We start from the raw sequence: 14991 nt of genomic DNA, 5'->3' as shown, positions 1-14991 counted from the left end.
CATCAATCATCATCAACCAGATGAAATGAATGATGTCAAAGATGTTGTGTTGAGAAACCTTAGTTGCATTCAGTGATATCAATTACTCTCAAGTGAAAAAATGTACATCTAATACAATGCAGAGATAATCCTATATTACTACAACACAATTCTCATGCAAAATATTTTCAAGTTTCAAGTTTTAACTGTCCATTTTGGAGTCCACTGTTAGTACATGTTGCTCATCAAGAAGCTGTAGTGACTTTACAGTACTCTGAAAAAAGAACATTTTGTCCACAATATTCAATAAGGCCAAAGGTTTTCTTTAAAATAGAACACGAAACCAACTGAAGTGAGAGACAGTGTTAACACATAAGCTTAGAAATAAGGGTATGCAGGATACAATCACTGATTTAAACGGTAACGTTCAAAGTGCACCCCATATTAGATCTCTGGTCTCGTTATCAGCATGACATTATGGTGGGGACATCCCACAAGCTAGTCTGAAGTGAAAGGCTTTGTGGGCAAAGATCCAAGATAGAACCCATGGCTCTTGAGGTGAGCAAACAAATCACTGGCTTCAGGAATGTTTGGAGCAAATGGCCAGTCATTAGCTGGGTAGATTGTTGGGTGGTGGTGATAGCATGAATGGCAAACTAATATTCAGAGATCTGACTGTAAAATATGGCTCCATAGTGAACAGAATCTATGCAATATATGTAGGTACCATGCTGGAGAAAGTTAGCTAAGGTGTAAAACAGGAGGTCCATGATGATATATTAGGTGGCGATGTCCTCTGAAGATGTATTTACTGAGCTTGAAAGTTAGTAAACTTCTTGTGATGCTCATACCAGGTCCTGGAGATCAGACTTTGGAAAGCAATCACCTTAGTCACCTGTTCCAGGCTTCCTGACCTGAAAAAAAAACATAGTTCCTTGCCACCCGTTCAGCTCCACAATCAAAGCATCCAGTTCCACAGTCACGAATCTCTCTGTCTTGGTGCTCCATGATCCTAATCTGCAATTGCAGCACAATCAATCAGCAACAGTCTCCTTTCAATTAATGTAGCTTCCATTTAAGAATGAAGTTGGCCTTTATAAGCTGGAGGCCAGTTGAAGACTCATGGAATCATAAAATTCTTATAGTGTAGAAGCAGGCCATTCAGCCTATGAAACTCACACCAACTCTCCAAAGAGCATCCTAACCAGACCCATATCCCTGCAACCCTGCATATCCCATGAGTAGCTGAAAATCTGTTGCTGGAAAAGTGCAGCAGGTCAGGCAGCATCCAAGGAGCAGGAGAATCGACGTTTTGGGCATGAGTCCTTCTTCAGGAATCCCATGGGTAATCCACCTATCCTGCACATCCCTGGACACTATGGGCAATTAGCATGGCCAATCCACCTAACCTGCAAACCTTTAGGCTGTGAGAGGAAACCAGAGCATCTGGAAGAAACCCACCCAGACACAGGCAGCATGTACAAATTCCACACAGAAAGTTGCCTGAGGCTGGAATCGAACCCGGGTCCCTGGCAACAGTGATAACCATTGAGCCACTGTGTCACATCACTGGAAAGTGCCAGCCTTAAAAACTCTTCAACCCCCTTTTGAGCATGCCGTCAAGCAAGGGGTGTAGGTCATGTTGGAATTGTACAAAAGACAAGTCAGATGAAGTCTGTCCTTGACTTACTGTAATAGGAATTGCCACAGGCAGACCAAAGTCATAGCCGTGTACCTGAGAATGGGTGTCAATGAATTTTAAACTCTAACCATTTTCCTCTTTTACCTGTCTCCTCAGTTATATCATAAAATCAACAACTAATTACTGCCTACTACCAGATTGTTGATCTGTAATAGCTAGACATGACATTAGAATCCTCACAGATTTTTTTTATTATTTGCATTTTTATATTTTTAATTAATTTTGGTTTAGAGCTGTGAACTACAAACAGCGAACTTAGAGGAAACCTTTGGATTATGAGCAGCATTTGTGTTAAGAGAACAAACAAGCTATTAATTGCTTTTGAGGCCAGGTTGAAAGTTAATTACAGATTGTTCTTGATTAAAAATCCATAGACTCTTCGACTGTGGAGTGATAGTATGCTTAAACAGATAGTAAATGTTTGGCCACCAATGAGGTGAAAATCTGGAAATTGGTTTCAGTAAGTCTGGGAGAGAACATGATGATCAAACAGAGAGCAGGACCAGAGATTTTTTGAAGTGCTTGAACTCAGGAGGGGGGGCATTTTGCAAGAAGTTTGGTTATTGTTACAGCATGAAGATTTGAACACTCCCTATCTATCCTCCAATTGTCAGCTACTGGAATTTCAGAAAATAGAAACTAAGTTAAAAGTGTTACTGAATCTCCAGAGTGAACGGGAAAGGTGGCACTGATTGATGTCTTCAGAAAACCTATACACCCATGAATCAATGTAGCATGTAAACTGCTTCAGTAATCTAACCAGTTTTATAGAACATTACAGCGCAGTACAGGCCCTTCGGCCCTCGATGTTGTGCTGATCTGTGGAACCAATCTGAAGCCCATCTAACCTACACTATTCCATTATTATCCATATGTTTATCCAGTTTTGTTATTTTTCTTCTAATTTATCTCTCAACTGTATTTGTTTCTCTGCCAGCTTTTTGTGTGAATGGGGCTGACAACAAAGGTTATTGGGTTCACATCCTAGACGTTAATTAGATTACCTTATTGTTTCACTTTGCTCTGTTATTATTAATAAGTTGTTACATCTTTTTTTTAAAGCTGTAAACTTGGTGTCCAATGTCGATTATTCACAAAGTCTGGTACTGGTTATTTAGAAAAATTCTGCTCAGGAACAATTTTGGGGTCAACATGGAGGCTCACTGAATATTCTAATTTTTCTATGTCGCGAATGCAGAGGTAGGAAAGCTGATTCGATTTGGCTGTCTGTTTCTGAATTGTAACAATGGTTAAACAAAAAGGTCTTGAATCCTAAATCAATATTTCCCATTCTAGCAATGAATAGTTTGAGTCACTAACTTCTATTCCACAGTGAAAGCCCTGTTACATCATAAGCACATCAGGTCATTGCACCATTCTTCTTGCAGTGTTTTGAATAATTCATACGTGATATTCCGACCACCTCAAATAATTTATCTACCATACAATAAAAATTTAAAAGTAAATGATAGAAAAAATAAGAAATTCAATAAGAAATTATACTTTTCCTAAAAATAGTTCCTATCAACTTTAAAATTATTATTTTCTTTATTTTGGTACAATTGTACAGGTCGCACAGTGGCTCAGTGGTTAGCATTGCTATCTCGCAGCGCCAGGGATCCAGGTTCGAATCCAGCCTCGGACAACTGTCTGCGTCGAGTTTGCACATTCTCCCTGTGTCTGTGTGGGTTTCCTCCGGGTGCTCTGGTTTCCTCCCACAATCCAAAGATGTGCAGGTCAGGTGAATTGGCCATGCTAAATTGCCCGTAGTGTTAGGTGCATTACTGGGGAATGGGTCATGGGTGGGTTACTCTTCGGAGGGGCGGTGTGGACTTGTTGGGCTGAAGGGCCTGTTTCCATACTGTAGGGAATCTGATCTAATCATACAGGTCATTATTGTGACCACATCTGGAGTATTGAGCATAGGTTTGGTCTCCTTATTTAAAAAAGATACAAATGCATTAGAAAATATTCAGAGAAGGTTTATTCAACTGATACTTGGGATTGAGGGAGTAGGAGTTTACTTTATGAGGAAAGTTTGGACAGACTGGACTGTCTGCATAATATTGTGGTGTGGCAGTTCCTGTATCCTTTGAGATTTAGAAGAATAAGAGATAAGCTTATTAAGATATATAAGGTCCTGAGAATGACCTAAGATCCTGAATGCGACAAGGATGTTTACTCTTGTAGGAGGGACTAGAACTAAGGGACATATATTGTTTAAAAATAAAAGGTCTTCTACCATTGTGATAAGGAGAAGATCTTTTGCATACATGGTTGAGAGTCTTTGGTACTCACTTTCCCAGAGAATGATGGAGACAGAGTCATTGAATATTTTTAAGGTCCAAGTAGATAGATTCTTGACTACCAAGGGAATCAAAGGTTATTGATGAGAGTGTGGAGTTTAGCTGCAATCAGATTAGTTATGATCTTATTCAAAGGTGGAGTAGGCTCCACGGATTCCTACTCCCGCTCTTAGTCTGTACCTTCCTATGTCCATTGATGTCAGATTATGAGGAAGAATTAAAAGCATATTTAAAAATAAACCACTGGTTTTGGAGTTACTGCTTTTATTTACTTTTATGAATTATTTTATCCAATGCGTAAATACGTGCCCTTCTTGTTTTATTTTCTTATTCTTCCTTTCTGTAGGATCCATTTACATTTACAGGTACCATTCATTCCCTTAGTATGTGATCATCCTCATGTGTAAGCAGTAAAGGCTGGTGAGCTATTCAAATATGAAACATTACTCTTGGCTATAATTCGGTTCCCAACCAATATCTATCGAAGTGTTTTACACAACAGGTGCAGCAGACGGACGTTGCTGCACAATCTTCTGATGTAGCGGTCCTTGTAAATTTTATCCATTGAAGCACAGAGTTACTGAAGATAAGTGTATTGTCCGAACTGCTGCTTTCATCTGAGCTAACTCAGAGAAAACACTAATCAAGAAATTCAAAAATCTGATCAAATTTCAATAGCCTTAATGATAACTTCGCAGTGAGCTGTAATGACAATACCAGAAGGCCCAGCATGAGAACATTTTAAATTCAGTCACAATACTCTGTTACTAACCTGCAACTGTTGTTTTGCTGGATAATCTGCCATTTGTTTCAATATGCAGTGCAGTAATTACTGAACTTGTTTAAACAGGAAAAGCATTGTAACCTTTCAATAATTTCATTGAAGTACCATTTCTAAACAAAAGTTTTCTAACGTTTCAACAGTCTCTAATGAAACCAATTCCTGTTCTACTTGGAAACTTAATTGGATTTTAAAAAATAAAACACCCATTGCTTGAATTTGTTAGAATACATCTGGGATTTCTCAACGCTGGAAAGAATGATGTCACAAAGGTATCAGTTCAGAGAATAACTGGCTGAAATTTGTCAACAGACAGTGAGAACATGTTTTGTTCCCAGCCGAATGACAAAGGGAAACAATGAGATTTTGTTTGAATACTTGGATCTTGGCATTTAGGAAACACTGACAATGCCCGATTTATTGCCTCGTATTACTGAACGGAGAAAGTGATGACTGTCCTTCTCTTTGCAAGGCTCTACATTCTCAAGAGTAATTAGAGTTGGGCAACAAATGCTAGCTCTCCCCATGAAAGAATAAGAAGTATTCTTGTGCTGGCAGTGCTCTCACAATGGAATATAGGATAGCAACTTAACAAGAGCAAAGGGATGGAAGTAAAGTCTGAATGATGAGTAACTCAGAAGCAAAGTTATTTCCATGACACTGTTACTCTTCCCCCTGCAAGAGATTTTGGTAGGTGGGGGAAGGGAGCTTGAAATTAAGCTGTGTCAAAGTAACCTGAGTGATTTGTTTCAGTGCATGCTGTAAATTGTACATACTGCATTGGCACTGCATCAGTGAAAGAGTGGATGGATATAAGTAAGCATCTTTCCATTAATCTTATACTCCATTTGCTAATTTATTACCTTGCATTTTCTAACACTTAAGCAGCTTTTGTTAGTTGTTACTTGTACGTTAATGACGTTCACTGACCATTGCTCCAGTGATTAAACAGCCTTGCTTTAATATAAATTCATACTTAATCTAATATTTCCTTTTCTCTTTTTGGAGAAGGAAATAAAAGCAAGAATGACTGCAAAGTCCATGTGTGATAGATTGCAAGAATCCAAAGGGAATTTTTGATTTCCATTCTGAGCAACGGCAAATGTGGAGATGGGTTCAGGCAAGCCTGCTGAGTCTGATATGTGTTTGGAATACAAAACATTTGAGTAACAAATATTCCAGGAGTCCAAATTGGCTTCAATCTTAGAGATTTATAGTACAATATAAAAGAGCATTATTAAACTCTGGAGATTTGTGGACATAACCAGATGGAGCAACATGCATTCCAGAAGTCCCCCAGTATAATCACAATGCCAGCAGCTGCTATTTTCTGGGTGTGACCAGGAGCTTTCAGAACCAAATGTCACATACGTAAGACACAAGCAGCTGCTCTTCATGTTTAAGATGATTGATCTTGTTTTCTTATTATCAGCCTTATTTTCCAATCATCATTATCATTCCTCCACTTAAAGCTTTGACTTTAAAAGTGTCAGGTGTCTTCAACAGTCACACAGCTTTTGACACTTGGTGAAAATAACTTAGATATCTCTGGACAGAGAACAGATATAAAGGCCTAACGCAGCACTAATAGGAATTCTAAGCACTAACTGAAGTATATTTTATTGATTAGGTCAAGTACAGACTAATAGCTGTCCAAAGATAATGGGCCAAAGGCACAGTGGATTGAATATTAAACTATGAAGTTTCCATTTCTGGTTACAGAAAATAGCTTAGTTTTTACTCTGACATTACATGGACTTAAAAATGAAGGATTCTTTACCATTTCAATGAATATGAATCTGAGAGAAGAACCTGAAGCTGTGGAAATTGAATAAGTTAACCTACCTGTAACATACTAGCTGAAAAATCAGGAAGGCAGTCAAAAAAGGTGATTTGAACATCTAATTATCCAATGCAATTAAAATGGACATTTAGTGCAGAGAAGGTACCTTTACTGCAGTGATTTTGTTAAAACAAACAGCATCTTTTTGCCCCTCTAGCACATCACCTAAATGTCAGTTCAGAAATAACAATGAGGTAGGCCTGCAAGGAAGTCACCTGCCTTCAACCCTGGTATTGGTATGGGTGCAAAATATGAAATAATCTACCAAAATCATCTTGAGCATGCTACGTCAGGAGCTTCAAAAATTAACATCTCATATGTCAGTTTGGCCATCTATTAATTTAAATGCTGTCCTCGTTCAAACTCCTGCATACATTGTCCCTCCATATTTTTTAAACTCCTTCAGTCCAGAGTTCTCCAAGATCTCTGTAATTTGGAGAAGCTGGTGCTGGACTGAGGTGCACAAAGTTAAAAATCACACAACACCAGGTTATAGCCCAACAGATTTTTTTGGAAGCACTAGTTTTCACAGCGTTGCCTGATGAAGGAACAGCACTCCAAAAGCTAGTGCTTCCACATAAACCTGCTGGACTATAACCTGATGTTATGTGATTTTTAAGATCTCTGTGATCCTCCAACTGTTGCCTTTTGCACTTCCCCATAATATTGCCCATCATTGGTGGCCATACTTTCAGCCGACTAGGTGCTAACTCATTTCTTTCCTAAAGCTCACTGTCGCACTTCTCCTTTAAGGAGCCCCTTAAAACCCACATGTTTGGCCCTTCTTTTAATTAGTTAATAATTCTTTTTATGATTTTTGTATCAAAGATGTCTGATCTTGGGTCCTGTAAAGCATCGGAGGACAAAGCTGACTGATTAGTGCCCCATCCATCACCTTCACTATTCACTTCCTTATCACCAACGAACTATGGTTGCACGGAGTACCATCTACAAATTGCACTACAGTAATTCACCAAGGATCCTTTGATAGCACCTTCTAAACCTGTCATATCTATTATATAAACAATGCAGCAGAAGTCTGCTCTGCAACTCAATAAGATCATCGTTCATCTGGTTACACCTAGGAGAAAGTGAGGACTGCAGATGCTAGAGATCAGAGCTGAAAATGTGTTGCTGGAAAAGCGCAGCAGGTCTGGCAGCATCCAAGGAGCAGGAGAATCGACATTTTGGGCATGAGCCCTTCTTCATTCCTGAAGAAGGGCTCATGCCCGAAAGGTCGATTCTCCTACTCCTTGGATGCTGCCTGACCTGCTGCGCTTTTCCAGCAACACATTTTCATCTGGTTACACCATCTACTTGTCTATCTTCACTAACATTTCACCTCTTTGCTCATCCACAATCTACCTCTGCTTTAAAAATATTCAAAGACTCTGCTTCTACCATCTTGCACTTCTTTTGGGGAACAGAGTAACAGATTGACGACATTCTGGGAGAAATAAATTTTGCTTATTCCTGTCTTAAATGGGTGAACCATAATTCTTAAACAGTGACTCCTGGTTCTAGACGCTCCTACAAGAGGAAGCATTTTTTCAAGATGTATCATTTTGAACTCAAACATTAACTATATCTCTCTGTCCATATGTGTTGTCAGACATGCCGAGCTTCTCCAGCACTTTCTGTTTTATTACTATGTAGTCCTTATCCAGGCAATCTTTGCCCATCTGTATGTAGATTAACAAATAATTATTACTGTATCTTTCTGACAAGCTCTTTATTCCTTCATGTTCCATCGTACATTGTGATGACTCTTAGGGGGCCTATACATCATTCCTACATGTGACTTTTCTTTATAATTTTTCATCTTGATCCAAACTGCTTCCAAATCCTGATTTCCCAAACTTAGGTCATCCCTGTCAATTGTACTAATACCATGATTAATCAACACAGTCAACCTTCTAGCTTTTACAACATCTCCTTTCTTTGTCCTGTACCATTCAATATTTAGATTTTGATCTAGATCATCCTGTATCTATATCTCTACAATGACTATCAGATTATAATTATTTATTTCTATTTATGCTATCAGTTTATCGGTTTTGTTCCAAATGCTGTATGTACTCAGACACAGAGCATTTAGTTTTGTTCCATTATTATCTTGTGTAGTTTGCAGCTTTCGGTTCACTTATGTACTCCTATCCAGTCACTGTCTCTTTGTTATTTCCCATAGTCATACATTTCTCACCTGCCTTTTCTCTACTCTTAGATTTACTATATCTTCTTAATTTTAATCCCTTGAACTCATTATTTAACTTAACCCTCTCTACTTCCTGATTTATGTGGCCTATCACAACACAGGCTCCAATGCATTTTGAGTATAAACTATCTCAATGGTACAGATTCCACTTTTCCCAATACTGGTGCCAATGCCCCTATGAATCAGTACCCACTTCTCCCAGGCTAGTCTTTCAGCCACACATTTACTTCTCTAATTGCATTTCCCTGTGTCAATTTGCTTGTGGCTTAGGTAAAAATCCAGAGATTTCTACTTTTGAGGTTCTGCTTTTTAATTTGGTGCCCAGCTCCTCATACTTAGAAGGTAGAACCTCTTTCCTTGTCTTATGATGTCATCAAAATCTACATGGAGTACAATGGATCTTTACTTCCCATTGCTGGTACCTTTTGATTCACTGATGTTGCAAACACTGACACTAGGAAGCATCACAGCTAAAATAACTCCACAAAGGCCAGTATCTGTCCCCAGGTTCTCCTAGAGTCCTTGACACTGATCCAGCTCCCTCAGAGCCAGCTCTCAGAGTGAACAGGTTGTCTGATATTCCTGTTCTGATCTGTCAGCCTGAGTGGCCAGATCAGCCTCAATCAGGAAACACATATTCTATGAGGCCCACCTGACTGACACTGTTACAATCACTGCATTCTTCCACCTCTGATTCTGAGGACAGAGGCCAGGCCCTTTTTTTTGTAGCTCCTCCTGGGGCAATTTAGCATTGGGTCAGGTTCCTCTAACTCTGCCTCTGATACAGGGAGTGTGGAATGCATGGTAGCTTGCCTCTTGCGTCCGGAATGTCTTGCAAGAAAGTCATTCCCTTCTTCAGGCGGCAAAGCACTGAGGCGACAACATCCTAACATATCCATCTCAGTTTCCAAGGTATCTTGAATGCTTTACTGAGAAGGAGAACCAATAGGCTCCAGAACAGCCAGAAAAGCTGTTGAGGAGTCGGATACGTTTTGCTCCCGCATCATTTGAGAGTCAGCTGCTTTCATACGGTCCATGTGCTTGTTCAGGATCGTTGCACCTTCCAAACTTTATATATCACTGGACATAACCTCACATCAACCATGCCTCTTACCTATGCAGGGTCTTCCCCATGGCTCCTACACCAACTTTTTTCCCCCTATCTCTCTCGCTTAGTGGAGTCTTATGTCAAACACTGGCTCTCCTGACGCTGTTTCACCCTCCCCCATATGTGAGACCAGATTTAACCTGCTGCAGCATATTCTCCCATTAGCAACTCTGCATGACCTATCCCTATCATTTCATGAGGGGGTGGTCCTATGATCAAAAAAGAACCTGGAAAGTTTGGTATTTGGTGAAGCTGTAGACTGCATCTTGAAACCTGCCTTTGAAGTTTAGACTGGTCTTTCTGCCAGAACATTGGACGATGAATGGTATACAGCTGTCCATATATGTCAAATGCCATTCAATTTTAGGAAATACTCAAATTTCCTGCTGGTAAACGATGGCCTCTTATCTGTGACCAACACTTCCAAGAGTCCTTGTATTGTAAAAGATGTGTGCAGTTTTTCTATCGTTGTCCCCGTATTTGACAAAAGAACTTCATGCATGTTCAGCCACTTTGAGTGGACATACACAATAATTAAATATGTTGAGCACACGAAAGGGCCAGCATAGTCAATGTGTACCTGAGTCCAGGATTTACCCAGCACTTCCATGATTGTGAGGGAGCTTCTGGCGGTAATTTTTGTCCCCTTATTGGCGGTCTGAGCACTACACTGCCAACACAGCTATGTCTGCCTCCAATCCTGGCCACCATACATCCTCACCAATATATTCATTTTGAAAACTTCTGGATGACCGTGGTGGAGTTCATCCAGTTTCTGGCAGCGACCTTTGCTTGAACAAGCGCTCTTGGTCCCCATAACAATATGGGGATGGTGGCACAGTGGTTAGTACTGCAGCTTCACAGCGCCAGAGACCCAGGTTCAATTCCCGCCTCAGGCAACTATCTGTGTGGAGTTTGCACATTCTCCCAGTGTCTGTGTGGGTTTCCTCCGGGTGCTCCGGTTTCCTCCCACAGTCAAAAAATGTGCAGATCAGGTGAATTGGCCATGCTAAATTGCCCATAGTGTTAGGTGTAGGGGAATGGGTTTGGTTGGGCTGCTTCCACACTGTAAGTAATCTAATATGCTGTCCACTATTGTGATTTGGGTCTCTGTGGGTCCAAAAACATTTCAATTCTGGTTGTGATAGACCTTTGGTTTTCTCCATCATGACTAGCTTTTTCAGTTTTGCCAGGAAGTCTGATATTATCAGCTGTGACTGAAAGTGTAGCCAGAAAATTTGAAAACATTATGGACTCTTCCAGTAGCCATACCATCTGTGGTGCATCTGCCAACAGGAAGTTGCTATGTGCTATGGTGCTCCAACTTGTAATTAAAAGCATTTGGAGTGAGAGCCCATCACTGAATTCAGCTTTTCCTCTTTAAGGCGATCTAGCAGGGTTTGTGATTAGTAATTATTACAAATTTATATCCATAAATGGTACTGGTTGAACTTCTTCCTTCTCTGTCTAGACATATTTACACTCAGCATCAGCTGAAGTTCTGGATGCACATACTATTGGGCATTTCTCTCCATTGGGCCATCTATGAGCCAATACTACCACAATGCTGTATGGGGAAACTTGCATGTTAATATCAGATCACACTTAGGATCATAGTGTCCCAATACTTTAGAGGATGATAGCTGTTTCTTTACTTCCTGAAAGCTATGGCTTGTCTATGCAACCATTTCCAAGGCTGACTCTTTTTTAAGAGTTGATGAAAAGGTGTCAGGATAGAGGCCAGGTTATGTATGAAATTTCCATAATAATTCACCAGCCAAAGGGAAACCCTTAGCTCTGGTACAGACATGGGAAGGACGGCACATTTGTTATAACACGGGGTAAACTCTCTTAATTTAAACCAGCAACACAGAAAAGATTTATCCCGTGCAGTAATCTGTGAAAATTTGAGAGGCCAAGAACTATTTAAAATAAAAATGAACAACTTTATTTCTTAAAGTATAACAGAGAATAATTAACTGACAACTATTTACAACTCCGTCCTCTAACCTATCTTTTACCGTCCCCTTCTGCAATATTAGTCCGATAAACCACCTGATTAAAATTTACTAAAAATTAAAGTTTTCAAAACTAGTCAGATGTTGAATCTTCTCTTCCTCAGTCTTCTTTTCTTTTTCTTAGGAATTTCTGCTTCACAGGTTACTGATTGATAAAGGTACCATTAAGAGAGCTATTCTCCGGGCAGTCTGCAGATGCTGGTGGCTTGGCAGTTCTCCTTCAACTGTTCTGGTTTTCCGTGGTCTTACCCCCCCAAAGTTTCAGATTGTGTCATTGGCTTTTAAGATTGTCAATATACTAAATTCAAGTTTGATTGGAGTTTGGTACTTTTTGGGGTATAATTTAAACTGTTTGGCTGAATTTGCATTTGTTTTATCATCTTAGGCAACCTAGCTAATCTAACTTTTGACCAAGTGTTACATTGTTATCTTATTCAGAATGCTTGGTGCTGTATCAGGTAGTGGATTAGTGGTGCTGGAAGAGCACAGCAGTTCAGGCAGCATCCAACGAGCAGCGAAATCGACGTTTCAGGCAAAAGCCCTTCATCAGGAATAAAGGCAGTGAGCCTGAAGCATGGAGAGATAAGCTAGAGGAGGGTGGGGGTGGGGAGAGAGTAGCAGAGAGTACAATGGGTGAGTGGGGGAGGAGATGAAGGTGATAGGTCAAGGAGGAGAGGGTGGAGTGGATAGGTGGAAAAGAAGATAGGCAGGTCGGACAAGTCAAGGAGACAGTAACTGAGCTGGAAGTTTGAAACTAGGATGAGGTGGGGGAAGGGGAAATGAGGAAGCTGTTGAAGTCCACATTGATGCCCTGGGGTTGAAGTGTTCCGAGGCGGAAGATGAGGCATTCTTCCTCCAGGCGTCTGGTGGTGAAGGAGCGGCGGTGAAGGAAGCCCAGGACCTCCATGTCCTCGGAAGAGTGGGAGGGGGAGTTGAAATGTTGGGCCACGGGGCGGTTTGGTTGATTGGTGCGGGTGTCTCAGAGATATTCCATAAAGCGCTCTGCTAGGAGGTGCCCAGTCTCCCCAATGTAGAGGAGACCACATGGGGAGCAACGGATACAATAAATGATATTGGTGGATGTGCAGGTGAAACTTTGATGGATGTGGAAGGCTCCTTTAGGGCCTTGGATAGAGGTGAGGGAGGAGGTGTGGGCACAGGTTTTACAGTTCCTGCGGTGGCAGGGGAAAGTGCCAGAATGGGAGGGTGGGTCGTAGGGGGGTGTGGACCTGACCAGGTAGTCACGGAGGAAGCTGTTGAAGTCACATTGATGCCCTGGGGTTGAAGTGTTCCGAGGCGGAAGATGAGGCGTTCTTCCTCCAGGCGTCTGGTGGTGAGGGAGCGGCGGTGAAGGAGGCCCAGGACCTCTGGACATGGAGGTCCTGGGCCTCCTTCATCGCCGCTCCCTCACCACCAGACGCCTGGAGGAAGAACGCCTCATCTTCCGCCTCAGAACACTTCAACCCCAGGGCATCAATGTGGACTTCAACAGCTTCCTCATTTCCCCTTCCCCCACCTCATCCTAGTTTCAAACTTCCAGCTCAGTTACTGTCTCCTTGACTTGTCCGACCTGCCTATCTTCTTTTCCACCTATCCACTCCACCCTCTCCTCCTTGACCTATCACCTTCATCTCCTCCCCCACTCACCCATTGTACTCTATGCTACTCTCTCCCCACCCCCACCCTCCTCTAGCTTATCTCTCCATGCTTCAGGCTCACTGCCTTTATTCCTGATGAAGGGCTTTTGCACGAAACGTCGATTTCGCTGCTCGTTGGATGCTGCCTGAACTGCTGTGCTCTTCCAGCACCACTAATCCAGTATTTGGTTTTCAGCATCTGCAGTCATTGTTTTTACCTTGCTGTATCAGGTAGTTCTGCTAGCTTTTAACTCTCTTAAAGGTACAGTTCACCTGCACCTTCATAACCCTTTTGATCACTCTCACTTATCTTCCAATGGGTGTAACCTGGTCTTGTTAATTCCGTAGCCCAAGTAAGTCACTTGGGATGCCTGGAATACACATTTTTCCCTTCTAAGGTATATGCCCACCTGAGAGAAAAGTCCAAATTCTCTAAGTGTTCCTTATCTGTTTTCTCATCACCTAGATAAATGGCGATCTGGGGTAGACCTTGTAAAATTATCCCTATTATCCGCTGACAATACCCCAAATAGCAGTCTTGCGTATTGGTATAAACCATTATGTGTACAAATTGTAGCATATTTCTGGGAACCCTCAACTCACCACAATTGCAAGCTCATGTCCAGTTTCATGAAGGACAGCGCCCCCTGCACGTTTTGCGTATAAAGCCATTATGTGAGGGATTGGGTCTTTAACCAGTTGTGAAAAGCAGTTTACCGTTTGTTTAAAATTCTCACAAAGGCGAAACAACCCATCGAGCTTCACAATCTGTACACCAGTGCTGCCCATTCTGCAAACTGGACTTGTCTGATGATTCCTTTGCTTTCCAGCTTCCTGATTTCTGCCTCTATTTTTGGCCATAAGGCAAATGGCACTGAGTCGGCCTTGTAGAATCATGGAAATTTTTCCCAGTCAACATGCAAGGTGCCTTGGCTCCTTTGATAGTTCCGAGATCTTCCTGAAAAAAAAACACTCCAGGGTTTTAAATAGAACTTCACTCAGGCAGCCATTTTCTAATCGAAAAATATGGAGCCAATTTAGGTAAATCTCTCTCATCCAATTTTGCTCCATCAAGCTTGGGTCCAAGTCCTTTACCACAATCAGCAATAATGAACCAGCTGCTTCTCTAAAGAGACCAGAACCAAAATTGTTCCTTTCTATAAATGTTCACTGGTATAGGTTCGCAGTCTAAGTTTTATGGAGACTTAAGGGTTGGAGTCCAGAGCGAGCTTTGATAAAGACAGGTTTTGTGCTCACTGAAACCCCTCCATTACAACAGGGTGACCATTTAACTAGATATTTATTTTGACTACTTAGCAACATTCAAATCAGAACTAATTTAACTCTTCCAAAACAGATGTAGATGGACATTACAGATTATACTCCATCCTGGATACTGGCC

The 14991-nt window shown here is 41.2% G+C and overlaps 1 protein-coding gene across 7 annotated transcripts in view; it reads right to left on the bottom strand.

Moving 5' to 3' along the window:
- The window catches only part of LOC140483033 (acylphosphatase-2-like), a 112980-nt gene that overhangs the window by 53045 nt on the left and 44944 nt on the right, over window positions 1–14991 (bottom strand). Inside the window, exon 4 of one of the 7 annotated variants that reach the window (XM_072580918.1) lies at window positions 362–996. The exons of the other annotated variants lie outside the window; for them this stretch is intronic. Coding sequence (XP_072437019.1) covers window positions 867–996 — 130 coding nt within the window. The 3' untranslated portion in view covers window positions 362–866. Of the gene's footprint in view, window positions 1–361; window positions 997–14991 lie in introns of those variants that run through there. 7 annotated transcript variants of the gene reach the window in all.

This window comes from Chiloscyllium punctatum, chromosome 11 (genome assembly GCF_047496795.1).
Source record: "Chiloscyllium punctatum isolate Juve2018m chromosome 11, sChiPun1.3, whole genome shotgun sequence".
Taxonomy (NCBI): domain Eukaryota; kingdom Metazoa; phylum Chordata; class Chondrichthyes; order Orectolobiformes; family Hemiscylliidae; genus Chiloscyllium; species Chiloscyllium punctatum.
The sequence above is the reverse complement of the archived record's forward strand: the minus strand, read 5'-3'. Positions and strand labels throughout refer to the sequence as shown.